The 27,183-nt window shown below is 47.9% G+C and overlaps 1 protein-coding gene and 1 pseudogene across 1 annotated transcript; both read right to left on the bottom strand.

Moving 5' to 3' along the window:
- Window positions 1-1,505: 1,505 nt before the first annotated feature.
- Window positions 1,506-3,217, bottom strand: SLC18A3 (solute carrier family 18 member A3). Its single transcript, XM_027596870.1, has one exon. It carries the CDS (start codon window positions 3,176-3,178, stop codon window positions 1,625-1,627), a length of 1,554 nt encoding a protein of 517 aa, XP_027452671.1. The 5' UTR covers window positions 3,179-3,217; the 3' UTR covers window positions 1,506-1,624.
- A 20,826-nt stretch (window positions 3,218-24,043) lies between these two features.
- LOC118356345 lies at window positions 24,044-24,153 on the bottom strand (annotated as a pseudogene).
- Between the last annotated feature and the right edge of the window lie 3,030 nt (window positions 24,154-27,183).

Below are 27,183 nucleotides of genomic sequence, written 5' to 3'. Positions count from 1 at the left end.
CTCCATTATCCTAGCCCCGGCTGCGTCTGCACAACCCTGGGGAGGGTTGGGTCTGGGGAAATCTGTGCCCTCCCCGCCGTCTAGCCCAGGCTCAAATCATACAACTCCTTTCAAAATGATAATCATCATCACCATCATCCTGTTTGTTGATCACTGCAGGTTCTCCTTCCTTTTCTATTCCCACCCCATCCTTGCTGGCACTATGGGGTGGGGTGGGGAGGGCGGGAGTGGAGATACAGACCTGAGGATGCTTACAGAAACGCAGCCAGAGGCAGACACTCCTCCCAGACAAAGCACTCCTCCCCCCACCGCCACCCCAGATATAGATCCTTACATACCAACACACACAGACAGACCCACAAAGACAGACCCTGCCCAAACACACACAACAGCCCAACACGCAGACCGAGGACAGACGTGCACACACTAACAGTGAAGACTCTTACAGGCATTGTTTAATACACAGGCGTACCCCAACTCTGCTGCCTCTCCATGCCAGAATTGGAGGGCTCTTCGGCCTTCATCAGGCCGCAGGCTCCAGGACTGGGAGTGGTCTGCAAACGGGGGCCTGCAGCTCCGGAGACCCGCACTCAAGGTGGGGAGACTTCTGACAGCCTTGGCCAGCTGCATCCACCAAGGCCGGGGTAAGGGTGGGGGCAAGAGGGTGGAGTTTGGCACCCTCTTCAGTCACGACTCAGACCCGTACAGCCAGGACACAGCAGGCACACCAACTGTTCCCCCACTCCTCGAAGGATAGAGCCTAGCTCTCCAACGAACACACAAGACTGAGGTCGGACCTCTGTCCGGAACAGCTCGGCCCCTACTCCTCACCGGAGCCTGGACAGGCTGGGATGCCGGGCTCGAAGGGAAGCCCACCCCTGGCCTTCAGAGCTCAGAGTCTGACACCGGGAGTGTCCTCAAGGGGCGGGGCCTAGCGCCAGCGGAGGGAGCGGGTCCTCAGGCTCCCCCGGGCGGCGCCCCAGGGCCCTGCGCTGGGGCTGGGAGGGAGGGGCTGTCGCGAGCAGAAGGAAGTCGTGTACTACAGGGTGTCCGAGGGTGGGAGCCTTTGCTGGGTTTGCTTTTTTTCGTATCTCCTCTATCAGGTAGCAAAAGAGCCACAGGCTTTCTGAGTGCTTGCCAGGCTCAGACCTGGATTAGGGCTAGGCACCGCTCACCCTCCCCTCTGCCCTGGCCCTGTGCCCGGCCGCCCACCCTCATCAGTAAAGAGACTCGGTCTCGAACAGATATAGTTTATTGATTCGGGCCAGAAGCACCGCGGTGGAGGGGGCCAACTTGGCACTGAGAGAAACGGAAGGAAAGACAGACAGACGCACGGTTCTACACAGGAGAGCCCCGAGGTGGCGCCTCGCGCACCTCTTTATCTCTGCAGGACCGTATCGCATCGTGTGCCTCCGTGCTCTACGCCCCACAGGACGAGAGGGAGGGAGGCACAGAAAGGGTCACAGAGAGGGGATCCCGACAGGGAAGTCAAGACGGGCGAGGCTGTGGAATACTCTTTGGAAGGGGCGGGCCCAGAGCCGGAGATGGCCAGTGCTCTCACAAAGTAGCCATCTTGACCCAGGGGTGGGGAGTGGGTGGGTGGCCTGGAAGAGTAGCGGGGCTGCTAGCTGCGGGCGTAGTAATTGTTGTAGACGTCCTCGCACTCGTCAAACGGGGCGGAAGGGCTCCGAGGCGCGCCGTCCGGGTCAGACACCCGGCGCTCACGCAGACGCACAGCATCATACAGACCCTGCGGTGGCTCATCCAAGAGCACATCGCGTTCCGAGCGGGAGCGCCGCAGGAGGCCCACGTTGCGCAGCAGCAGCAGGACCGGCGCGTAGAGCAGGTTGGCCAGGCCCATGCCAAGGCTAAGTTGCGCAAACCCGAGCGAGTGCACTATGTGGCCCGCCACTATGGGCCCGAGCGCATAGGCCACGGAATAGGAGATGTCGGCGATGGCATAGACGCTGCCGTAGACCGAGACGTGGCGTACGTCCACGAGAAAGGCGAGCGTAGGCAGCAGTGCCGTGTCAACCAGCGCAATGCCGAAGCAGAGGCCGCAGAGCGAGACCACCAGTGGTGCAAAGGAGCGGCAGGCAGGCACCACGCAGGAGCTGGCTCCGATCACTGCCAGCCCGAGGGCTCCGTACAGCCACTGCAGGTGTGGGTAGCGCGCCGCCAGGCGCACGGTTAGGTAGACGCCTAGCACATGCGGCACAAAGGCTGGCAGCCAGGCCATGCCCCTCTCCCATTCAGACGCTGCCATCGTGTGCTCCATCCACGTGGCGATGGTTGGCTCGAGGAAGGCAAGGGGGATGTTGCAGGTGGTGAGCGCCCCGGCCACCACGGCGATGTAAGGGTCCAGCATGAGGCGGTGGATGGGTGTGCCCACCGGCAGGTTGGCCCGCGCCCGCGTCACGGCGGAGAAGGGCTTGGCCACCACCAGCAGCAACAGCGCGTCGAAGAGCGAAACAGCGGCGAGCACCAGAAAGGGCACGTGCTTGCCCGCGAACTGGTAGAGAAAGCCCCCGAAGGGTGGCGCCACTAGACTTCCAAAGCTGATGAAGGCCAGCGCCACGCCCAACGCGCGACTGCGCTCGGGCTCCTCAGGATACTTGTCCGCGATCATGGCAATGCCGGATGTATCCGCAAAGGCTGAGCCCAGGCCCTGCAGGCTGCGGGCAGCGAAGAGTGTAGCATAGTCTTCCGCGAACGCGAACAGCACGGTGGAGGCGAACAAGACGCCCAGGCCGATAAGCAGCGGCACGTCGTAGCTCATGCGGTCAATGAAGGGCCCGCTCAGGGGGTTCACCAACAGCTGCAGGATGGCTTTGGAGGCAAACAGCACCCCGATCTTCACGTCCTCACTCTCCGTCGCTGTCTTCGGGGACTCTGAAGTGTTGCCCATGTTGGCACTGCCAGTGGCTGGAGTGGACGGCTGCAGGGTGGACACTTCGGTGTTCGCGCTGGGCCTGCCGGCCTTGTGCATGTGGGCAACGTAGTCGGGCACGATGGGCACGATGACCATGTACAGCATGTTGTCCAGGAACAGCGCCACGCACACGATGACCAGCACCAGGCGCCGCTGCCGCCGGGGATCCTGCAGCACGGCGCCCATCGCCTCCGACAGCTTGATGGCTGCCGCCCGGGCCGGGCCCACGGGCGCCGCGGGTTCCATTGCCTCTACTCCGCCGCTCTTCCGAGGACGCCTCCGCCGGGGCCGGGCGCGGGCGCCCTGCAGTGCAGAGACCCGGGCACCTAACTTCGCGGGCGCGGTCCGCCCGGCGCAGCGCCCCCTGTGTCTCAGGTGGCTGCAGGGCTCATGGCCCTGTGTCCCGGGAAAGGCAAAGACGCTGTCCCTCGAGACGCCGCGGCTGTTCGGAGCCGAGCCCGGACCCGCCGCTGCTGGGCTCAGGGGCGGTCAGGGAAGGCGGGCGCGCCGAGGGGCCAGGGCCAGAGACTGAGCACGCTGCGCCTCCGGCTCCCCGGGCGCCGTCCCCGAAGCGTTGAAAAGCCGCCCGCGCGGGCCGAGGGGCATGCTGCTGCCGCCCGCCCGCCCGCTCGCTCGCCCAGCCGCCGCTCTCCCCTCCCCTCGCGTCGGCTCTTGCCTCCTCCTCCGCCGCCTCCTCTTTTTTTCCTTTCCACTCGGGGCTGTGACGCGGCGAGTCTCGGCCCCCGAGTGGTGCCCGGGCCACTTGCGTCGCTCATGCTAATACGACGTCGGCGGGGCGGGGGCCGGGGGGCGGGGCGCGGCCGGGCAGGGGTCCCCTTCCCAGATGCGCCAGGACTGGAAACCCTAGAAAGGGGTCTTGGTAAGAAAAGAGTCCTGGCCAAGCCTCTGAGGATGGATGCGCTGCGCGAGGAGCGGGCTGTCTGTTCCCACCCCTCCCACGCCCAGTTCTAGGACCCGCGGGGTTTGCGCCCGCTCTTTCCCCCTCCCCAGAGGGTAGCGCAGCGGCCGCTCCCCACCGGCCTCGCTGGAGAGGAGGGTGCCGAGGGCTTCAGATCTCCGCCTCAGCCTGGATCTCGGCGCACAGCCGGCAAAGAGCCCCCGAGGTGAGCGGTGGCGGCGTCCATCAGTTCTCGCAGCTGAAATGTGGGGCGGCGATTGGTGGGGGACCGGCTGGGATACCCCAACCCTTTCTCTGGCCCCACCCCCTGGCCCCTTCCACCCCCGGGAAGGGAGGGGGAGACGCAGAGACTGCTGGGCTGGGTTCCGACAGACTGGCCCTTCGGGAGAATGTCACAGCAGAGAATTCCTGACTATGAGCTTCTGGGGATAGAGGGGAGAAGTCGCCTCGCTTCCACCAAGGGCCCCGAATATCAGCCTTGCCCCTCCCACCCTCTGGTACTGCTTCGCCACCTTCTCCCAGCCGGTACTCCCCCTTTCAGCTTTAACTGTCCGGGTCCCCCAGCTCCGCCTCATCTCCTTTCCCTCCTCCTGACCCCTCCCCACTGTAACTCCTCCCAGGTGCTCCTAGCACTAGAACAAGCCCTCCAGCCTCTTCAGCGAGGTCCCGCCCCTTTCCATACCCCATCCCCTGCATACCCCTCCCCCCATCTCCAAAGCTGCCTCCAAGTCCCAGCTGGGCTCTGGGAGTGACATGGCCGGGGGGTCTCTCTTGCAGCTGTAAGAAAGCCCGAGTGGGCGCCGAGCCCACTCCCACGGCAGGACCCAGCAGCTTTGCTCTCATCCGAGGCTCAAGGGAGGCTCACCTTCTCAGAGGGCCGCACCGCCCAGACACCGCATTCTCTGCAGACTGGCTGAGCCGCCCTGGCTGTGCGCTGGGCCTAATGAGTCCCCCAAAGAACCATGACCCTAGATGGCACATCGAGTCCGTGTTCCAGTCCGAAGCTGGCAGGAGAAAGGCTCTGAGGCAGCTGAGATTGGGAGACATGTGTTGTTGAAATTACAGTTTGCCTTTTCCAGAGTCAGAGAGGAATTTTCCCATTCTTCTGGTCTCAAAAGCACACTAGCATTAGATCCAGCTTCTTTCTCTACTGTGCTCCCCACCCCAAGCGAGACAGGGGTGATGCAATGCATGGAGCTTGGGCTTTAGAGACAGATGACTGAGGTGGCTCCCAGTTCTGCCACTTACTAGTTAGGGTGCCAGGGAATTACTTCACCTCTTTGTCCTCCAATTTCTTTATTTGTAAAATGGGGTAATAAGAGTACCTAGTGCTTAGGGTGCCTGGCACATAACATAGTAAGAGTGATATAAGTGCTTGCTATTGTCGTTACTATCTGTAAAGTGTGTTATTTTATCTTCCTTTCACAGTAGTGGGTCTTCTGAAGAGCAGGTAAAAGGTACAGGGGCATCTTGGCTTCCTGGCTAATCCTTGTGGTTAGGTGGGCATTGTGATTCCCGGCTCTGTCCTCGCTGGTGAGAGGCCCAAGGGCAATGGCAAGGTGGCTTCTGTCTTTGAGATGGCTATGGGATGAGGTGATGGAGACCAGAGTGTCAGGGTGAGAGGACAGGGCTTTGGTACCTGTTGCTTAATCTACCCCACCCCCTGGCCCGGTCCCAGGCACCCCAGGGAGGAGGAGGAGAAACCCTTCCACTTAAGCTCCCAGCATGTGCTCTCCACTGGCCAAACTGCCCTCTGTCTGAGAGGGAAAGAGCCCACCCAGTATGGGGACAGATCTGGCTTTGACTGACCTTGGGCAAGTCACAGCCTCTCTCAGTCTCCAGCCTTTGTCTCTGTTAAGTAGGGGGTGAGGGAGGAGCCCACTCACTGCATTCCCCCGGGAAGTGGGTACCAGAGAAGGGCTCTTCAGGGTGACAGAATTATTTTAAACTTTATTCAAAGGCCTTGAGTCAGCACACACTCTTCAGCTTTTCACAGTGTCCCTCCAATTGACTTTGCACATTTATGTCACCTGCCTGGCTTTTCAGTCATTTGAGTTTTAAACCTTGTGATGAGGAAAACAACTTTCAAGAAAAACAACTTTTGTTTTTCTAAGTTGCTGCCTAGGCCTTTTGCAGTTTGATAGCCCTACACCCAGAGTTTGGACATTTAGATAAGGACTTGAGTTTAGGATTTTTTAAAAAAGATTTTATTTATTTATTTTTTTGAGAGAGAGAGAGAGCATGAGGGGGTGAGGGGCAGAGGGAGAAGAAGTAGACTCCCCACAAGCTGGGAGCCCAATGGGGGGCTTGATCCCAGGACCCTGAGATGATGACCTGAGCCGAAAGCAGACGCTTAACCGACTGAGCCATCCAGGTGCCCTGAGTTTAGGATTTCTGACTTAAGTTCCCATTTTGCTTTTCCCAGTGCACCTTTAAAAATAACCACTTAGAGTTAAGCCCACAGAATGTTAGTGACCCCCACCACCTTATAAGTGTTTGCTACCCTGCTGTCTGCTGCTCGCTGGTGACCTTGGACAGAGGACTGCCCTTCCCCTGCTCATTGCAGCCACACACCTCCCCTCACTGTCCCACCCTTCCCCCCACTTCTTGGATCTGTAACAAGTAAATCTGTGACTCTGCTTCCTTTGTATGGTTGTATTGAAACTGCACCTTCAATTGAGGTGACCCCATGGGTTTCACTTTCCCAGAATGGGAGCTCAGATGATCAGATGCTCGGGGTGAAGGACTACTGCCACGCCACCCACCGCCCCGCCCCCGTGTGGGTGGTTTACTCTTCCTCTTTCAGCACATTATAATCTGCATATTCTTAATTCAGTACACCAGCTCCAGCTTCCTAAGGCTTCTTAATGCAGACCTCTGGCCTCTTCTGACTCTCCTGTTGTGAGACTTTTAGAGAGGCAGTCTTCCAGCCTGTAGAGCAATTATTATTTATGCATATATTGTTTGCCTTGTCTGATTTTAAAAGAGGGGGTGATTTAAAGCAGATGTTTTTCTGTCTAGTGGCTGAAGAATTTAGAACTTAGTGGAATCCTAGAGAAAAGAAACTTTCCCAGGGACTTCAAGGTGCAGACATCTCTCCCAGCCTGTTAGCCCTCATAATTCATGACTGTTCTTGAATATGGAGCCAAGTTATCTCTGAGATCATGCCCAACTCTTCAGTCCTCCATTCACCAATGGCAGGAAACAGACTCATTTATTAAGCACTCTATGCCAAGGGTGTTAGGTGTGCTGTTTCATTTAATCTCACTCAATCCTGGTGCAGTATAGGTATTCTTTCCCTTATCTTACTGTTGAGGAAGCTGGGCATAGAGAAACTGGGTCACTTGCCTGAGATCCCAATAGTAGAGCTGTATTTAAACCAAGGCTTCGGAAACTGTTTTGTGGTTCTCATGATGCCTCCCTATTCCCTGTGCTTCATTGTGCCTCTGCTACTCCATTTACAAGGTGGCCACACCTTGGCAGTGTGAGGGAGAGGGACAGATGAAGATTGGTGGGAGGAAGAAGGTTCTTGGTTTCCTCCCTAAGGAGCTTCTGGGACACTAAACTCCCTCACCCTCCAACTTCCAGCTCGGAAGGCAATCCTCTACCCCATCAATCAGCAGCCCCAAGGACTAAGATGCAGGAGTCTCAGGGAATTGAGGATCCCCTGCCTCAGCAAAAGGCTACAGACGGAGCCTTGGCAGAACTGGAGAATTCCCAGGTCCTGCGAACTGCGCTGTCCTGTAGGGAGCTGTCCAGGGTGCTGGCCCCAGCTCCCTGGCTGGCTAACCAGCCTTACACAAGAGCCCTGGCCGCCCTGTTTCCTGTGTCTGTGGCTTCCTCTTCAACAGAACTCTTGGTAAATTCCTTTCCAGAGACTTCTCTATCTGACCATAACTTACATAAAGAAGAGAACTTCCAATCCAACCATGTTGGAGAAAATGGTAACATTTTCTTCTCTGCTTTCTCAATTAGATATAGGAAGCACACACTCTCTGTGTGTGTACATATCTGCTACTCAAGGTAAGTCAAATGGTAAAGGAAGGAATTTATTTTTTAGGTACATAGAAGTGCTTATGATGTTCTAGGCACTGTTCTAAGCATCTTACAAACATTAACTCATTTAATCCTCTTACCAACCTTCATATTACCTTTTTACAGGCAAGGACACCGAGGAACAGTAATTTATCCACGGTCAGAGAGCTCATAGGTGATGGAGAGAGGATTCAAATGCAGACTATCTAGCCCCAGCACCCAGCTCTCAACCACCATGCCGTCCTGCTCCAGGATGGCTGAAGATTATGAGTCGACTTACTTGAAAGTGTCTAGCTCAATACCTGGTACTTAATAGGAGCCTAATTATTATTGTTTTGTATGGACAGGGACAGCTTGGTGATTCCCTGCTGACTTTTCTCGTTTTAGCCATTGGATACAGCTGTGGCCTCCATCTGCTAGAACAAAGTCCTTTCCTCGAGCTTGGACTGGTGTCAAGTGTTGCTTGCTGTGTATCTGGGGAGTCCTAGTATATGGGAACTTGAGGAAGGTGTGGAAGGATAGCCTTCCTGCGCCTGTGCCTGGGTGAGGTATGCTGTGTGTATGCCAGGGTGGATCTGGAGGGAGTTGTATAGTATGTGGGTGCTGCTTTGGAGGAAGGCATCAGGCCATCATGGACTCTTTTCTAGAAGGTTGTGGGCCACATTAATTCTGGGGCCATGCCATTTGTTGCTTCACTGAGACATCTGGTCTCGGAGACTCAAAATGACCATGTCTCTGTAGAGAAGCAGGTTGATAGTAGTGATGGTGGCAGCGTGTGGGTGGGGCACCTGCTCCTGATTTATGATTTCTTTGTCTCCCTGGAAGCACTTAAGTGCAGGCTTAATTCCAATGAAGCTCAGAAGCCTCTCTGGATTCCAGTACTGGGGGAGGGGGTGCCATTTACCTTGGTCTCACTACTCACCCTGTGTGCTTCCTCAGGAAGGCCTCAGGGCCTCAGCATCACTTAATTAATTTAGGCTTCCTCAGTCACATATTCTCAGATCCAAAGGAAGAGAGCAGCCCCTGTCAGCTTTTCCTGGAAGCCTGTGAGTCTGGTGGCTGGAAGCCAGAAGGACTACGTGCCTGCCTGCCTGTCCTTGGCTAGTGCGTCCTTAGGACTCAGACCTGTCTTGCACACTGCATAGCTGGGCTCCAGTGGAGGAATAAGGGGACCGAAGTTCCTACTGTGGGCAGGCCTTGGAATACCTCTACAGCTCAGAGAAGAAGCTGCTCTTACCTGCTTTTCTTCTGAGTCCTGACACTTCTCATGAAGTAGAAGCAGGGCCTCAAAAATCACTTGGTTTATGCTCCCTCCACTCTCCTCATCCCAATTCAATGAATTTCTCAGGTTCATTTCCTTCCTCCATTGAGACCATCCCCACCCAGATCCCTAATCGTCCCTTAAACATAATCTTCCCTTACACTGGGACAGTCAATCACCTCCCAAACTTGTCCCTTGCCTCCTGACCTGGCCAATCCACCCCTGCATGGATGCCAAACTTCTTTTCTGTAAAGTTTCAAGCAAGTTCCCATGTGATTACAGACCTCTCAGGGCACCCTGCTGCTGTCCAGCTTCTTCTTCCAGCATTGTGGCTTCCCACAATGAGTCCCCAACCCTTCCTGTCTTCCTTGTCTTCCCTAACAGACCCCTGGAGCTCCCACCTCTGCACCTTTGACCCTGAAATTCTCTCAGCCCATGCCCAGCTTTGCCTTTCCTTGGTTGCCATAAATGCTTCCCTGATTCCTAAAGTATTGTGAACGCCCTCCCCTTCACCCAACCATGACTCCTACTGTATTTTTCTATTCCTCTTCAGGAATTTATCTCACACTGTGTTGGGCCTGTTCTCCCCTGCCAGCCTGAGAGCCCCTTGAAGGCAATATCTGCCTAGTGTGTCTAATAACAAGATTTGCTTGTCATGCATTCAGAGCACTGGTCAAAGTATTTTGCATAGGAATGGATATGTCAGTGGTTTTTAAATCTATCTCTACATTTATTAAAATGAAAACCATGGAAGTATACATGAATAGAAATTGCTTATAGAGATGCTCATAGAAATTAGAACATTTTGAATATTTGTTCGTGGTCCCCAGCCCTGATCCTCTCTGCCCCCTCTCAAAAGCTACCACTGTTACTCTTTTTACATGTATTTTCCCAGTTCTTTTTAAACCCTTTTCCAGACATATCTATGAACCCATATAAAATGTACATTAAGCATCCTTTATGTTTAAATATATATATATTTTTTAAGATTTTTAAAAAATCTATTTGACAGAGAGAGAGACACAGCAAGAGAAGGAACACAAGCAGGGGGAGTGGGAGAGGGAGAAGCAGACTTCCCGCTGAGCAGGGAGCCCGATGCAGGGCTCGATCCCAGGACCCTGGGATCATGACCTGAGCCGAAGGCAGACGCTTAATGACCGAGCCACCCAGGTGTCCCTAAATATATAGATTTTAACATAAAGTTTGTTATATATGTATCATTCTGCAGTTCTCTCCTTTTCCACTCAAGGATATTAATCCTTTAATATTTTTAATATTTAATCCATAAAAAGCTCAATTTTCTTAGCTGCTGCGTAGTATTTTTTGTTATGAACATACCCCTGTGTTCACAGTTAGTTCCCTATGATAGACATTTGGGTTATTTCTAATGTTTAGGCAGGATGATGTTGAAATGGATCTCCTTGTGCTTGCGTGGAGGTGCTTTCCCAGAAGAGACACCAGCACGTTGGTTGATCCCAGCAATTTTGAATTTTGAAAGAAATTTCCAAATTGCCCTCCAAAGTGGCTGCATAAATGTATATCCCTGCGAGTAGTATATTAGAATACACAATTTCCAACACCCTAGCAACATTTGTTCTCTTCTGCCTTTTTTCCTTTTATCAATCTGATGGGAAAAAATGGCATTCAATATTATTTTAATTAGATATTTTAATTGGCTGAGTATTTTTCTTATGTTTATTGGCCGTTTGTGTTTCCTTTTTCGTAAATTGCATGTTACCTTCTTCCCCCATTTTTCTATGAGGTTGTTTGTTCTTTTCTTCCTGAGTTGTAAGAATGTTTATTATATAGAGTATCATTATTAAATAGAATAACTTCGTTAAATAAAATATATTTTCCTTGGACATGTCAATGGTGGCTAAAAATTATTGCTACTTCTTCAGTACTAGAATTTATGGTTTATATATATATTGGGCAGGTTAGATTGGAGTGGACGTGAAGTTGCAACATCAATTAAAACCCTTCAGAGCCTCTTCGTCATCAATGGAGAGACTCCAAATTCTTTAGCTTGACGTAACAGGGTCTCTATAATCTGTCTACCTCTATGGCCTCAATATGATACCCAGATTTGATTGCTGATTCCATCACTTTCTACCTGTCTAACTTTGAGCACATTTACTTAAATGCTCTGGATCTAGCTTCTGTTATTTAAAAAAGCATACAGCTGTCCCTTCTTTGCAAGTTTCTAACTCTCTGACCTTGTGCAAGTTACTTAACCTTCCCAAACCTTACTAATATATCTATAAAATGTGTGCATTAACAATGCCCCCAAGGGTTTATAATGAGATTCCTTGTGAAGTAATTGTTACTGCTGTTAATTATTCCTCCTCCTGTCTGCCTAGATGACTCCTACACATCTTTTGTGGTCAAATCAAGTCTCTTTGTCCTACTCCCCAAATAAAACTGATTTCTCTCCCTTTTGTGCCAATACCATGTGTCTATCATTGTATTTGTCACACTGTGTTATGAAGGTGTGTTCACGTGTCTCTTTCCTCTACCAGAGGGTAGGGTCTGAGGAGAGTGGATTGCACTTAGCGCCTGGTATACAACACCCCAGTAGATGACAGTGCAATGGAAGAATTAGCCTGTGTGTCACTTTTGAAAAGACTAGGACTTTCTTATTTTGCCAAAATTTTGTTGAACCTGGAACAGACAGAGGGACACTTAGAGGAAAGCTAAAGTGTACCTGAAAAAAAAAAAAAAAGCCCTAGATGTACCCTGGAGAGAGCCAGAAAACAGATTTGCCTTAAGGCACCTTGACACCGCAGCGTAGCTGAAAATCTCCCCTGATTGACTAGTTGGGTAGGCAAAAAGATATTTAAGGGAAACTCTACATTTTACAGTCAGAGTTGGCTAGGTAAGGAAAATCAAGAAGATAGATGAAGGCTGCCAGCCATCCCTTTTCGTTTTTAGAGGCTTGTTTTGATCAGAGAAGCAAGCACTGATCAGTCAGAGTCACTCCCATTTTCAGACTTGAAAAGTGTAAGTGTGGGGCAGGGAAATCTCAGAGCCCTGCACAGAGGGAGGGCAGAGGACTATTCTAGAAGGATGTCCTTTATAGATGCATGTTGCACAGGGCTGGTGCATGCTTGATTGTATCGGTACATCCCCAGCACCTAGCATAATCTCTGCACTTAGAAGGGCTCAGTGAAAATCTAAGGGAGATGCTTGTTTGAGAGTGAATTGTTCTGAACGGGTATGTAGTTACTGTCCTCACTGAGAACTATGGAAATCCTCTGTGCTTGGATAGCGTAGATATGGGTTCAAGGTCATCTATCTTGAAGCCTCTGAAAATAGATTCCTTCTGAGAGGGGCCCTACACTCAGAGGTGTAGATGGTAGAGTTGCAAGGAGTTGGCCCCATCTGGTAAGAAGGCTGGCCCTGCAGGGCCCACCTACTGCTTACCACCCTGAGCCTCCCATTCACTGTGGATGGATGGGTCTAAGTTTCAAATATGGGCCTGGAGGGAGCAGGGACACTCTAAAGTCAGCTCAGTTCCCCTGATTTTTGTCTGAGTGGCCAGAAGTTTGTCCTTTTCCAGGCTGCCCACCAGGGCCTTCTCCGGGCACGTCTATGATGTAAGAGAGAGATCAGCAAGCAGCCCCAGTGCGAGCCCTGGTTCTGGGCCAGATGCCGTGACAGGCTTTTACCATTATTAGCTTTCAATCTCATAAAATTCCTATGAGCTAAGTCCTCTTCTGGGCCTCATTTTGTAAATTGGCAGTGTAGGGGGTTGAGTAATGTGTCAAGGTCACCTGGCTGTCTGATTCATGTCCATGGGTTTATCCATTTGGCCATGTGGCTACTGTCCTCTGGAGTGGAATTTCTGTGGAATTTCTCTGTGGCCTTCAAAGCACTGCTCTCCCCCACAACCTGTGTGCAGGGTCACGGCTGCCATCCTCCTCCGGGTGTTAGGGACCATCCAGCCCCAGGCACAGAGACTATATCTGTTTCCTCCTTCTTTAGACATTCTGATCTCTGTCCTTATTATCTCTTGCTAGGACTATTGCAGTAGGCTCTTGGTAGATCCCCCTGATTCTGGTGTTACCTCCAGCTCTTGACTCCCCACAGTCAACTTTTTAAAACATAAATCTTCCCCACAGTAGACACTTAATAGGTATTTATTAAATATGTTATCCTCCTGCTTTAAATCCCCGTTGTCTAGGGTCAAGTTCACAAGCTCAGCTTCATTTTATTAAAAAAATATATTTTATTTATTTATTTTAAAGAGCACGAGCCGGGGGGAGAGACAAAAGGAGAGAGAGAACCTCAAGCAGACTCTGCACTGAATGTGGAGCCTGATGTGGGGCTCGATCTCATGACCCTGAGATCATGACCTGAGCCAAAGTCAAGAGTCAGATGCTTAACTGACTGAGCCATCCCAGCGGCCTTACAAGCTCAGCTTTAAATTCCCATTGCCTAGGGCCAAGTTCACAAGCTAACCATGGCTTTCAAGGCCTTTGGTGTATGTCCCCAGCTCCTTCCCATGCTGCTTCTACTGGCACTGCCTATCACACACACATGGTTGCTTGCCAAGGACATCTGGGTCCTGCCATGCTTGGTCCCACTGTTGGCTATGTTTTTTCCCAACAGAATGGGTTACTAACCATGGGGAGCATCCTGGCCCACATGCACATACCTTTACCCTAGCACTGCCAGGAGGGCTTCTAGGGTTTGATTGCATGTCTTCTCCCCACGTTGGTCTGTATTTAATCCATCTAACATCTCCCAAGCCTACAGTGGGGCCTCACAGCAAGAAAAACATCTGGGAATGGTTTCTGCCATACACACATATAGATGTGTATACTGACCTATCCCAAGTGAGGCATACTCTTGTTTCTACTATAGTTATGTTAGATGCTGGTCACAACCCAATAACTTGGGTTTATAATTAGCAAATGGTTGGTGACCTGTGGATTGAAAAGCCTGCACTGCCTCCCTTATTCCTCACAACAACCTTATCATGTTGATGCTACTATTCTCTTCCATTTTATATTTGATGAAACAGAGACACAAAAAGACACATCACACAGCTAGGAAGCAAGAGCCGGGGTTTGAACCTAGGCAGGTGACCCCAGAGCCCATGCTCACAACTTGTACCAATGTGGCTTTGCTGATGTATCAGGGCTTGTGGGGCTGGGTGATTTGGTACTGAGCCCACTGCAAGGGTGGCTTCCAGCTCCCTGCACACCCTTGGGAAATGGCCAACAGGAAAAAAAGAGCTGGAGAATCACCTCCCCCCTAGGGTTGAACTGCAGCTACAGGGTGACGCTGCTCAAAGTGCTGTCTTGCACCTCCAGGAGTGAAAGAGGACAGTTAGCTTGTGCCAAATGGGTGGTAGCGGGATCCTCTCCTTGCCTGTGGTCCGTGCTTAGGGAGAGAGGCTGGGACCAGGTAGAGCAGGGACGGGATGCTGGGGAAGATTGATGATGGCCAATGCTTCATAAATGTGAGCTTTACCTCCCTCAGCTCTGTCACCACTGTGTCACCAGGAGCTGGCACCATGTCTGACACATGTGGAAAAATGAATAAAAAGGGGCTTTTTCTGGAGGTGTTTGCAGGGAGGAAAGTGACCAGAGTTGTGACCCTTTCTTGTTGAGGTACGAAGATGTTAAGACACATCTGAAGAAACTCAGAGGCCTGCTCTGTGGCCATGCGGCAAGACAAGGCCCCGAGAGGAGGTCTCCGTGAGAGAACAAGTCGGGTGGTTATTTCAAGCCTCAAACTCCTGGTGAGGTCATGGGAGGTTCTGGAGGAAAAAAGCCTATATCTTGATGGAAAGAAATGATCCCATGGGGGGCGTGGGCAGGTGGCCAGGGACACCCCTGAGTGACCCTACCTCTGACCATACTGGCTACAGGTGTCCAATTCTGCAGTGAGGTCTGACTCAGGATTGCCTGAGCAGGAGACGAATCCTCTGACTAGTCCTGGAGCTCCAGATGGTGACATGGGCAGGGATGCAGAGACTTTGTAGCTGCAGGTGTGAATGCAGAGGTGGCTTCCTTCTCTCCACAGGTGTGTGGGGGACTGGGCAGCTGGGCTGGCAATGGTGGGGAGATCAGTGGGGGCACTCTCGGTGGAGAACATGATCAACTCTGAGTATCAGGAAGACTAGCCAGAACATTGTTTCCTCAGGTAATTAAGATGCTAGTTTAAAGTTAGTTTCAAACTAATTCTTTTCTTAAAAAGATTTATTTATTTGAGTGAGAGAGAGATAGAGAGAGCATTAGTGGGAGGGGCAGAGGGAGAGGGAGAGAGAATCCCAAGCAGACTCCATGCTGGGCAGGGAGCCCGATAGGGGGCTCCATCCCATGACCCTGAGATCATGACCTGAGCCAAAACCAAGAGTCAGATGCCCAAATGACTGCACCACTCAGGTGCCCCATTTCAAAACTAATTCTTGATGACACATGCACGCATCCCTCATAAGGACTGCTCCTGTCTCCCATGGGCTATGAGGCCCAAGCAGAGGGTTTGACTATCAGCAGGCTCCGGGCCTGGCCAAACTAACAAAGAGTGGACAGTCCGTGGGTTTGTAAATGAACAAGTGACAGGAGGTCAGGTGCCATTTCCTCACTTGAACTTCTCAGATGCCATCTGATAGCAGATTACTTGACCTGGAATGTACTTTTTTTTTGGAATGTACTTCTTGTCTGACCTCAGATATTGAGTCAATTCCAGCCTCCCTTATGAGTTAGTCTGCAGGGTTGATGGGCTCAGAAAGCCTCTGTTCGTCCTCTAGTGGCCGGGAAGAGAGAGAACAGCAAGGCCAGCCATTGCCCTGAGTAGCCCTCCTCAGCCCTCCCTAGTGAGACGTAGGACCCAATGAGCACTCCCAAGGAGCTCAGGAAGGGTCCAGGCTGTACCCCACATGGAGGACCACCAGATAAGACCTTCTACTTGTGGGAGTGAGAGATGCCCAAGTTGTCCCCTCTGCCCCTGTCCAACCGGCCCAGCTTTAGACCCTTGTAAGAGGGATGGAGAGAGGCACCTGTTGCAGAACCGGGATCTGGATATTTTGGAAAGAGAGAGGAAGAGAACTCTTTCCTGAGCAAGGCATGGGTGTGAATGGGCTGCCCCAGGCCAGAGGGCAGGGGAGAGAGGCACACCCTGACCATTGCTGTCCAAGGAGGAGAAGACGGAGGCTACACCTGGAGGCAGGTGCTGCAGGTGGGGGGTCATGTGTGGGGGCTGCTGTGGGGGTGACATGTTGGAGTGCAAAGCGCTGGGGTTGGAGGGGCTCTGTGCCAAGGCCCTGGGAGCCAACTCACTTTCTGTGGCTAATTGACAGGAACAAAATAAGAATCCCTATTTTTTTTTTAAGGATACACTTCCAGATGTGGAATGACTGGTCCAAATGGTAGGACCATTTTTGCATCTCTTAATACATAAAGTCAAATGGCTTTCTGAAAGCATGATGCCTGATTCCATTCCCATGATAGGGTGCCTCTTTCCAACCTGACAGCAACCAGAGTTATTACCTTTGAAAACCAGTAATCTAATAGAGGAACCATGTCATCTGTTTAATTATTGCCCTCTGAAGATTAGACATCAGCACCATGTCCTCCCATTGGCCTCTAGGCCCTATGGTCTAGATCCCACCCTCACTGCCACTCGGCAAGTCCTGTGCATGGCTGTTCCACTCTTTGCATGAGTTCGGCCCTCTGCTTGGAAAGTAATCCATCTGCACATCTCATTTCCTCATCTCCCTCTGATCTGCATTTATTAAAGAAGCTTTTCCAGACAACCTTGCCTAAAATTGTTCTCTGCACTTCTTATCCCCATCGGCTGCTTTTCTTCTTTTCCAGTGTGAATCCTCATATGCATAGTTTACAGATTATGTTTATTGTCTGTCTCCCCTCCCTGGAATGGATGCCCCAGGAGGTCACATGAGAAAGGGAAAACTGCCTCGTGTTTGGCTGCACAGTTTCCTGAGTGGACATCAGCATTACCTGGAGGGTTTGTTAACACACAGGGTACTGGGCCCCACCAGTTTCTGATTCAGTGGGTCTGGGAATCTGTATTTTTAACAAATCCCCCGCAGGGCTTTGTTTGCCGTTGCCTGAAATTATCTCAACACCTTTCCTGAGTGGGCTGCTGGTTCTGAGACCATACTTAGAGAACCACGGGCCAGTTTGATTCCATTACCGGTCTTTGCTGCCACTGTCTGGTCAGTCTTGAGAATGACATGCTCTTCTTCTGAGGTTCAATTATGCATCCATTCATCATCCGCCTCCCGGTTTTAATGTTTCACTAAAAGTATCTTCACCGGGATAAATTCTTCTCCTTGTAAATTCCTCAACGAAGATTTTACTTATCCACTGGGCTTTAATAATCCATATCAAATTTCCCCAATATAACTTGTACCTCCGTGAATTTTCTTTAGGAGAGGGTTAATCAGTTACTTAATCAATTAAATTTTTTGTCTGTACTTTTTCACCTATTATATTTTGGGTTGACTATTTTTAACAAATCCGCCCCTCCCAGGAAATTTGGTCAAAATGTGGCTGAAGTTAAATGGGCAGGGTCAAAAATGTTCTGCTTTGTCTGGGTAATTTCAGGATTATGAAATGACCTCTTCCTAAGATGAACTAAGAAATCTGAAATCATCAGAGTTGGAAGACCTAGATTTGAACTTAGGATCTGCCACTTGCTGTTGTGATCTTGGGCAGGTTACTGATATTCCATTTCCTGAGGATTTAGTGAGATAAGGTCTGTAAAGCCCCGACACATAATGGGTATTTTAGGATCTGCAAAGACCTGGGCTGTGTCTGTCCCTATCCAGGCTAGACTATACTCTGATGCTTCATTCTCCCTAGACGGGAAACAGCAGACCACCTGGACACCAAGTGTCATCTGAGGTTTTCATTCCTATGTGCCCAGATGTACACAGAACCATGTAACATCCAGGCATTATCTGTGGGGATGGCTGGGATTTAGAGACAATCCACACACATGGCCCTGGTCTATGGAGCTGGTGGGGTTTGCTTGACAATGGGATAGGGTGGAGGGACTCATTTGCTTTTCCTGTCACCTTAGTCAATCCCCTCTAAGGACAACTAGGCAGCTGTTTCAACAAAAGGTGGGGATTGTTCCGACCAACATCGCTGTCTCTGGGGCAAAATTATAGGTCCACAGAGACAGCTATAAAACATCTCCTTGGTTCTATTTGGGCATAAAGAAACAAGTTCTTTTCCCCAGTTTATTTAAGATGTATATGAAAAGAGTAAGCAAGCAGGTTTTAAAAAATGAATTATGTCTTTATGATATATAACTCATTCAAACTGGGTTTTAAACAAGTAGGTTTGTTAAAGAAAGGGGCTTTCAAACATCTGCTTGAAACAGAAGATACGTGTCCTCCTCCCTCAGAGCAGATTCATAGACGACTTTCCTTTCAGAAGACAGATAGAGGTCTTGGCATGCCTTGCTTAGGGACAAGGGACAGTCTACTGTCCATCTGTCTCCAGAAGAGGGAGAATCACTTCCCAGGTGTGCTTAGCCCCACCCACGGCATTCTCCCAGGGCCTCTCATAGCAAGAAGTATCATTATTTTACTCAGGCTTGGGGAAATGCTGATGCTAAATGCCCAACTATTTAATGATTGAAATTTGACCTTGGTTTGCCTAATTTCTAATTCCTAAATTCTTCAATTTCTGGCAGTGGGTGCATCATTTTCCGAAGATACTTCAGATCGAGAGTGAGGGACATGGTCCTGTGCTACATTACACAACATTAAACAAGTTTGGATTTGAAAGTCTTATTATTATTGTTGTGCTGTATTTTATTGCAGAACTTCTTGGAAACCTTAATGAGCTAATCTACTGTCTTCTCAAATTATTTGACTACTAAGCCCTTCTACTTTTCTTGAGGATCATTTTAAGGGATTAAATGTTGGATAAGCGTTGATATGTTTAAAAAGTGACTTAGGGATTGTTGTTCTGGGACCCTTCTGTGTTCTGAGGTTTCCATTTTGATCCATGACCATTCATAGGTCATCCCCAGCCCACACCATGAGGTCTTAGGGAGGGTCTAATGCTATGGGAGAAGGTCAGAGGTTGGCCTTCAGAGGACAGATGTACTTGATGGCCCATGAGGAAGTGAGTGTCCCAAATAAGGAAGGAGGATTTCATTTGCCTTTTCTGCAAGTATCTTTTACCTTCACTAACACACCAAGAGCAGAGCACTGAGTTAGGTGCTGGGGGTGAGGTGACAGTCCATTAAAGTATGTCATACACAGTCTCTTCACATAGTCCCACCATTTAGTGGGACTGATAAGACTAACTCTTCATTGAATTCTGTGTTACGTGGTGCTATTTATGTACCATCTTCCCCATCCATTCTTTTTTTTTTTTAAGATTTTATTTATTTATTTGACAGAGAGAGACACAGCGAGAGAGGGAACACAAGCAGGGGGCGTGGGGGATGGAGAAGCAAGCTTCCCGTGGAGCAGGGATCCCAATGCAGGGCTCGACATCAGGACCCTGGGATCATGACCTGAGCGGAAGGCAGACACCTAACGACTGAGCTACCCAGGCGCCCCTTCCCCCATCCATGACATGGCTCCCTGTAGGAGTGTACTTCTCTGCTCCTCTGGGGTGAGCTTTGGCCAATGGAAATGTGATCAGAGGCTTTCATGTGCTTGCACGATGTAGCTTACAATCTTCTGCTTCTGCTTTCTTCCTTGAGAAGATTGTGCCCCAATGGTGTTGATCCTAGTCTGGAGCCAATCCTAGCCAATCCTAGATAAGTCACAGATGCCCACCACCTGAAGGAAGAAAGAAATGCTTTTCGATGTAAGCTGCTGAGCTGGGTTGTTTGAAGCAGAATGGCTGTGGTGGGAGGTGCTAACCCCAACTCTCTGTGGGTCCTTGGAGGTATGGCAGGAAGCACTGTTACTTATTGACCAAGAGCCTTTAGTCTCATGCTGGATCTACCACGGTCCAGATCCTGGCGTGCCACTCAGAAGCTGTGGGGTAGGTGCTCAGATGTGGGGAGCATGGGTTGTTCTTTGAGCATCCAGGAAGGGGAGGCTATTGCAGTATGAGAGAATCATGGACGGTTTCCCTAAGTCCAGACTTGAGCCCCACTCTCAGAGTTTCTAGTTCTGTCTGTTATGCACTCCAAAATTTATTTTCTAACCAATTCCCAGGTGATGCTGAAGCTGCTGGTCTGGGACCCCACTTTGAGAATGAATGCTCTAGTTTCATAACTGAACCTGGGTCCCTGTCCCATCTGGAGTACAGTCTGTAGGAAGGTAAAAGTGAGATACCTCCCCTGAATCCAGGGCTCCAGTCTTTTTTTTTTTTTTTTTTTTTGCCATTATTCTCCACACCCCTGTTGGGCTCTTAAGAGGTGATTCTCCTCAAAAAGGGACCACCAATGATCCTACACAATCCCGCAGTGAGAGAATACATTGGCAATTATACATCTGGTATCCAGGGGCCACATTTACTAGATGACCAGAGATTTTTGTGCCTTCTGTTAATTATCTGTCCCTCTTGGTTCAACACAGTCTAGCCATTGGTGCTGGTGGTGCAGAACTAGGAGATATTGAAGATATGTTCTTTATACTTGCCTCATCTTCCAGGCTTCCTGCAAGTTTCCAGTCTGGAACAGGTAGGGACTAAGGTAGAAGGTAGTTTTAAATTGGATGACTTCAGAAATATGATTATTATGCTGGAATGAAATAAAATATTGAGACTTATTTTATAGACCAGAATGTCTTCATAAACGTTCCATAAGCACTTGAGAAGAATGAATACTTTGGAGCATTCTATAAATGTCAACTAGGTCAAGTTGGTTGAGAATGTTTAAGTCTACTGTATCTTTGCTGGTTTTCTGTCTGCTTGTTGTATAATTATTTTTTTTTAGATTTTATTTATTTATCTGAGAGAAAGAGAGAGAGAGCACGAGTGGGGGAAGGGGCAGAGGGAGAGGGACAAGTAGACTCCCTACTGAGTGGGGAACCTGATGCAGGGCTCCATCCCAGGATCCTAAGATCATGACCTGAGCGGAAGTCAGACACTTAACTGACTGAGTCACCCAGGTACCCCTGTTCTCTAATTATTGAAGGAGGAGTATTGAAATTTCTGAGTATAATGTGGATTTATATATTTCTCAATAAAGTTCTATTGGTTTTATTCCATATATTTGGAAGCTCTCTTATTAGGGTCATGAATGTTTATGATTGTTTTGGTCTCTTGATAGATTGGCCCCTTTATCTTTAGTAAATGACCTTCTCCATCCCTGACATTATTTGCTCTGAAGTCTCCTTTGTCTGATGTTGATATAGCCACTGAAGCTTTCTTTTGACTAGTGTTATCTTGTCATGTGTTTTTTTCCACCTTGATGTTTAATCTATTTCTGTCTTTATACTTAAAGTGCTTTTCTTTCAGCATGTAGTTTTGGTATTGCTTTTAAATCCAGTCTGATAATTTCTGTTTTCTTTCTTTCTTTCTTTCTTTTTTATTTTTTAAACCTTTTATTATGGAGAATTTTAAACATTTACAAAGATAGGTAGAATAATGAGCCCATGGATACATCACCCAGTTTAAGCAATTCTTAAGACCAAGCAAATCTATACATCTGGTCTTTGCCCTTCCAATTTTAATTTTTTATATAATTCCATTTTAATTTACCTATTTTTTTTAATTTTCTATTGTTATGTTAATCACCATATATTACATCATTAGTTTTTGATGTAGTGTTCCATGATTCATTGTTTGTGCATAACACCCAGTGCTCCATGCAGAATGTGCCCTCTTTAATACCCATCACCAGGCTAACCCATCCGCCTACCCTCCTCCCCTCTAGAACCCTCAGCTTGTTTTTCAGAATCCATCGTCTCTCATGGTTCATCTCCCCCTCCGACTTACTCCCCTTCATTCTTCCCCTCCTGCTATCTTCTTCTTTTTCTTTTTTCTTAACATATGTTGCATTATTTGTTTCAAAAGTACAGATCTGTGATTCAACAGTCTCGCACAATTCACAGCGCTCACCGTAGCACATACCCTACCCAATGTCTTATCACCCAGCCACCCCATCCCTCCCACCCCCACCACTCCAGCAAAACTCAGTTTGTTTCCTGAGATTAAGAATTCCTCATATCAGTGAGGTCATATGATACATGTCTTTCTCTGATTGACTTATTTCACTCAGCATAACACCCTCCAGTTCCATCCACGTCGTTGCAAATGGCAAGATCTCATTCCTTTTGATGGCTGCATAATATTCCATTGGGTATATATACCACCTCTTCTTTATCCATTCAACTGTCGATGGACATCTTGGCTCTTTCCACAGTTTGGCTATTGTGGACATTGCTGCTATAAACATCGGGGTGCACGTACCCCTTCGGATCCCTACATTTGTATCTTTGGGGTAAATACCCAGTAGTGCAATTGCTGGATCGTATGGTAGCTCTGTTTTCAACTGTTTGAGGAACCTCCATACTGTTTTCCAGAGGGGTTGCACCAGCTTGCATTCCCACCAACAGTGTAGGACGGTGCCCCTTTCTCCACATCCCCGCCAACATCTGTCGTTCCCTGACTTGTTAATTTTAGCCATTCTGACTGGTGTGGGGTGGTATCTCATTGAGGTTTTGATTTGGATTTCCTTGATGCCGAGCGATGTTGAGCACTTTTTCATGTGCCTGTTGGCCATTTGGATGTCTTCTTTGGAAAAATGTCTGTTCATGTCTTCTGCCCATTTCTTGATTGGATTATTTGTTCTTTGGGTGTTGAGTTTGATAAGTTCTTTATAGATTTTGGATACTAGCCCTTTATCTGCTATGTCATTTGCAAATATTTTCTCCCATTCTGTCGGTTGTCTTTTGGTTTTGTGGACTGTTTCTTTTGCTGTGCCAAAGCTTTTTATCTTCATGAAATCCCAATAGTTCATTTTTGCCCTGGCTTCCCTTGCCTTTGGCGATGTTTCTAGGAAGAAGTTGCTGTGGCTGAGGTCGAAGAGGTTGCTACCTGTGTTCTCCTTTAGGATTTGGATGGACTCCTGTCTCACGTTTAGGTCTTTCAACCATTTGGAGTCTATTTTTGTGTGTGGTGTAAGGAAATGGTCCAGTTTCATTCTTCTGCATGTGGCTGTCCAATTTTCCCAACACCATTTGTTGAAGAGACTGTCTTTTTTCCATTGGACATTCTTTCCTGCTTTGTCAAAGGTAAGTTGACCATAGAGTTGAGGGTCCATTTCTGGGCTCTCGATTCTGTTCCATTGATCTATGTGTCTGTTTTTGTGCCGGTACCATACTGTCTTGATGATGACAGCTTTGTAATAGAGCTGGAAGTCCGGAATTGTGATGCCGCCAGCTTTGCTTTTCTTTTTCAAGATTCCTCTGGCTATTCGGGGTCTCTTCTGGTTCCATACATATTTTAGGATTATTTGTTCCATTTCTTTGAAAAAAGTGGATGGTATTTTGATGGGGATTGCACTGAATGTGTAGATTGCTCTAGGTAGCATTGACATCTTCACAATGTTGTTTCTCCCAATCCATGAGCATGGAACGTTTTTCCATTTCTTTGTGTCTTCTTCAATTTCTTTCCTGAGTATTTTATAGTTTTCTGAGTACAGATCCTTTGCCTCTTTGGTTAAATTTATTCCTAGGTATCTTATGGTTTTGGGTGCAATTGTAAATGGGATCGACTCCTTGATTTCTCTTCTGTCTTGTTGTTGGTGTATAGGAATGCCACTGATTTCTGTGCATTGATTTTCTATCCTGCTACTTTACTGAATTCCTGTATGAGTTCTAGCAGTTTTGGGGTGGAGTCTTTTGGGGTTTCCACATACAGTATCATATCATCTGCAAAGAGGGAGAGTTTGACTTCCTCTTTGCCGATTTGGATGCCTTTGATTTCTTTTTGTTGTCTGATTGCGGTGGCTAGGACTTCTCCCATCCAAGTACTAACCAGGCCCGACCCTGCTTAGCTTCCGAGATCAGACGAGATCGGGCGCGTTCAGGGTGGTATGGCCGTAGACGCGGTGGCTAGGATTTCTAATAATATGTTGAATAGCAGTGGTGAGAGTGGACATCCCTGCCGTGTTCCTGACCTTAGGGGAAAAGCTCTCAGCTTTTCCCCATTGAGAATGATATTCGCTGTAGGTTTTTCATAGATGGCTTTTATGATATTCAGGTATGTACCCTCTATCCCTATACTCTGAAGGGTTTTGATCAAGAAAGGGTGCTGTACTTTGTCAAATGCGTTTTCTGCATCTATTGAGAGGATCATAGGATTCTTGTTCTTTCTTTTGTTAATGTATTGTATCACGTTGATTGATTTGCGGATGTTGAACCAGCCTTGCAGCCCAGGGATAAATCCCACTTGGTCGTGGTGAATAATCCTTTTAATGTACTGTTGGATCCTATTGGCTAGTATTTTGGTGAGAATTTTTGCATCCATGTTCATCAAGGATATTGGTCTGTAATTCTCTTTTTTGATGGGGTCTTTGTCTGGTTTGGGGATCAAGGTAATGGTGGCCTCATAAAATGAATTTGGAAGTTTTCCTTCCATTTCTATTTTTTGGAACAGTTTCAGGAGAATAGGTATTAATTCTTCTTTAAATGTCTGATAGAATTCCCCTGGGAAGCCATCTGGCCCTGGGCTTTTGTTTCTTGGGAGATTTTTGATGACTGCTTCAATTTCCTTAGTGGTTATAGGTCTGTTCAGGTTTTCTATTTCTTCCTGGTTCAATTTTGGTAGTTGATACATCTCTAGGAATGCACCCATTTCTTCCAGGTTATCTAATTTGCTGGCATAGAGTTGCTCATAATATGTTCTTATAATTGTTTGTATTTCTTTGGTGTTGGTGGTGATCTCTCCTCTTTCATTCGTGATTTTATTGATTTGGGTCATTTCTCTTTTCTTTTGGATAAGTCTGGCCAGGGGTTTATCAATCTTGTTAATTCTTTCAAAGAACCAGCTCCTAGTTTTGTTGATCTGTTCCACTGTTCTTTTGGTTTCTAGTTCATTGATTTCTACTCTGATCTTTATTATTTCTCTTCTCTTGCTGGGTTTAGACTTTATTTGCTGTTCTTTCTCTAGCTCCTTTAGGTGTAGGGTTAAGTTGTGTATTTGAGACCTTTCTTGTTTCTTGAGAAACGCTTGTATTGCTATATACTTTCCTCTCAGGACTGCCTTTGCTGTATCCCAAAGATTTTGGACAGTTGTGTTTTCATTTTCATTGGTTTTCATGAATTTTTTGAATTCTTCTTTAATTTCCTGGTTGACCCATTCATTCTTTAGTAGGATGCTCTTTAGCCTCCATGTATTTGAGTTCTTTCTGACTTTCCTCTTGTGATTGAGTTCTAGTTTCAAAGCATTGTGGTCTGAAAATATGCAGGGAATAATCCCAATCTTTTGGTACCGGTTGAGACCTGATTTGTGTCCTAGGATGTGATTAATTCTGGAGAATGTTCCATGGGCACAAGAGAAGAATGTGTATTCCATTGCTTTGGGATGGAATGTTCTGAATATGTCTGTGAGGTCCATTTGGTCCAGTGTGTCATTTAAAGTCTTTATTTCCTTGTTGATCTTTTGCTTAGATGATCTGTCCATTTCAGTCAGGGGGGTGTTAAAGTCCCCCACTATTATTGTATTGTTGTCAATGTGTTTCTTCGCTTTTGTTATTAATTGCTTTATATAATTGGCTGCTCCCATGTTAGGGGCATAGATATTTACAATTGTTAGATCTTCTTGTTGGATAGACCCTTCAAGTAGGATATAGTGTCCTTCCTCATCTCTTATTACAGTCTTTGTTTTAAAATCTAATTTGTCTGATAGAAGGATGGCCGCCCCACCTTTCTTTTGGTGTCCATGAGCATGGTAAATGGTTTTCCACCCCCTCACTTTCAATCTGGGGGTGTCTTTGGGTCTAAAATGAGTCTCTTGCAGACAGCATATGGATGGGTCTTGTTTTTTAATCCAATCTGATAGCCTGTGTCTTTTGATTGGGGCATTGAGCCCATTTACATTCAGGGTAACTATTGAAAGGTATGAATTTAGTGCCATTGTATTGCCTGTAAGGTGACTGTTACTCTATATTGTGTCTGTTCCTTTCTGATCTCTGCTGCTTTTAGGCTCTCTCTTTGCTTAGAGGACCCCTTTCAATATTTCGGAGGGCTGGTTTCGTGTTTGCGAATTCGTTTAGTTTTTGTTTGTCCTGGAAGCTTTTTATCTCTCCTCTATTTTCAATGACAGCCTAGCTGGATATAGTATTCTTGGCTGCATATTTTTCTCGTTTAGTGCTCTGAAGATATCTTGCCAGTCCTTTCTGGCCTACCAGGTCTCTGTGGATAGGTCTGTTGCCAATCTAATATTTCTACCATTGTAGGTTACAAATCTCTTCTCCCGAGCTGCTTTCAGGATTTTCTCTTTGTCTCTGAGACTCGTAAGTTTTACTATTAGACGTCGGGTTGTTGACCTATTTTTATGGATTTTGAGAGGGGTTCTCTGTGCCTCCTGGATTTTGATGCCTGTTTCCTTCCTCACATTAGGGAAGTTCTCTGCTATAATTTGCTCCAATATACCTTCTGCCCCTCTCTCTCTTTCTTCTTCTTCTGGGATCCCAATTATTCTAATGTTGTTTCGTCTTATCGTATCGCTTATCTCTCGAATCTCGAATTCTGCCCTCGTGATCCTGTAGTTGTTTCTCTCTCTTTCTCTCAGCCTCCTTATTTTCCATCATTTGGTCTTCTATATCACTGATTCTCTCTTCTGCCTCATTTATCCTAGCAGTTAGTGCCCCCATTTTTGATTGCACCTCATCAATAGCCTTTTTGATTTTGACTTGGTTAGATTTTAGTTCTTTTATTTCTCCAGAAAGCGTTTCTCTAATAACTTCCACGCTTTTTTCAAGCCCAGCTAGTATCTTTAAAGTCATGATTCTGAACTCTAGGTCCGACATCGTACTAATATCCGTAGTGAGTAGGTCCCTGGCTGACGGTACTACCTCTTGCTCTTTTGGCTGAGGTGATTTTTTTCGTCTTGTCATTTTGTCCAGAGGAGAATA

Source organism: Zalophus californianus, chromosome 15, assembly GCF_009762305.2.
Source record: "Zalophus californianus isolate mZalCal1 chromosome 15, mZalCal1.pri.v2, whole genome shotgun sequence".
NCBI lineage: Eukaryota > Metazoa > Chordata > Mammalia > Carnivora > Otariidae > Zalophus > Zalophus californianus.
The sequence above is the reverse complement of the archived record's forward strand: the minus strand, read 5'-3'. Positions and strand labels throughout refer to the sequence as shown.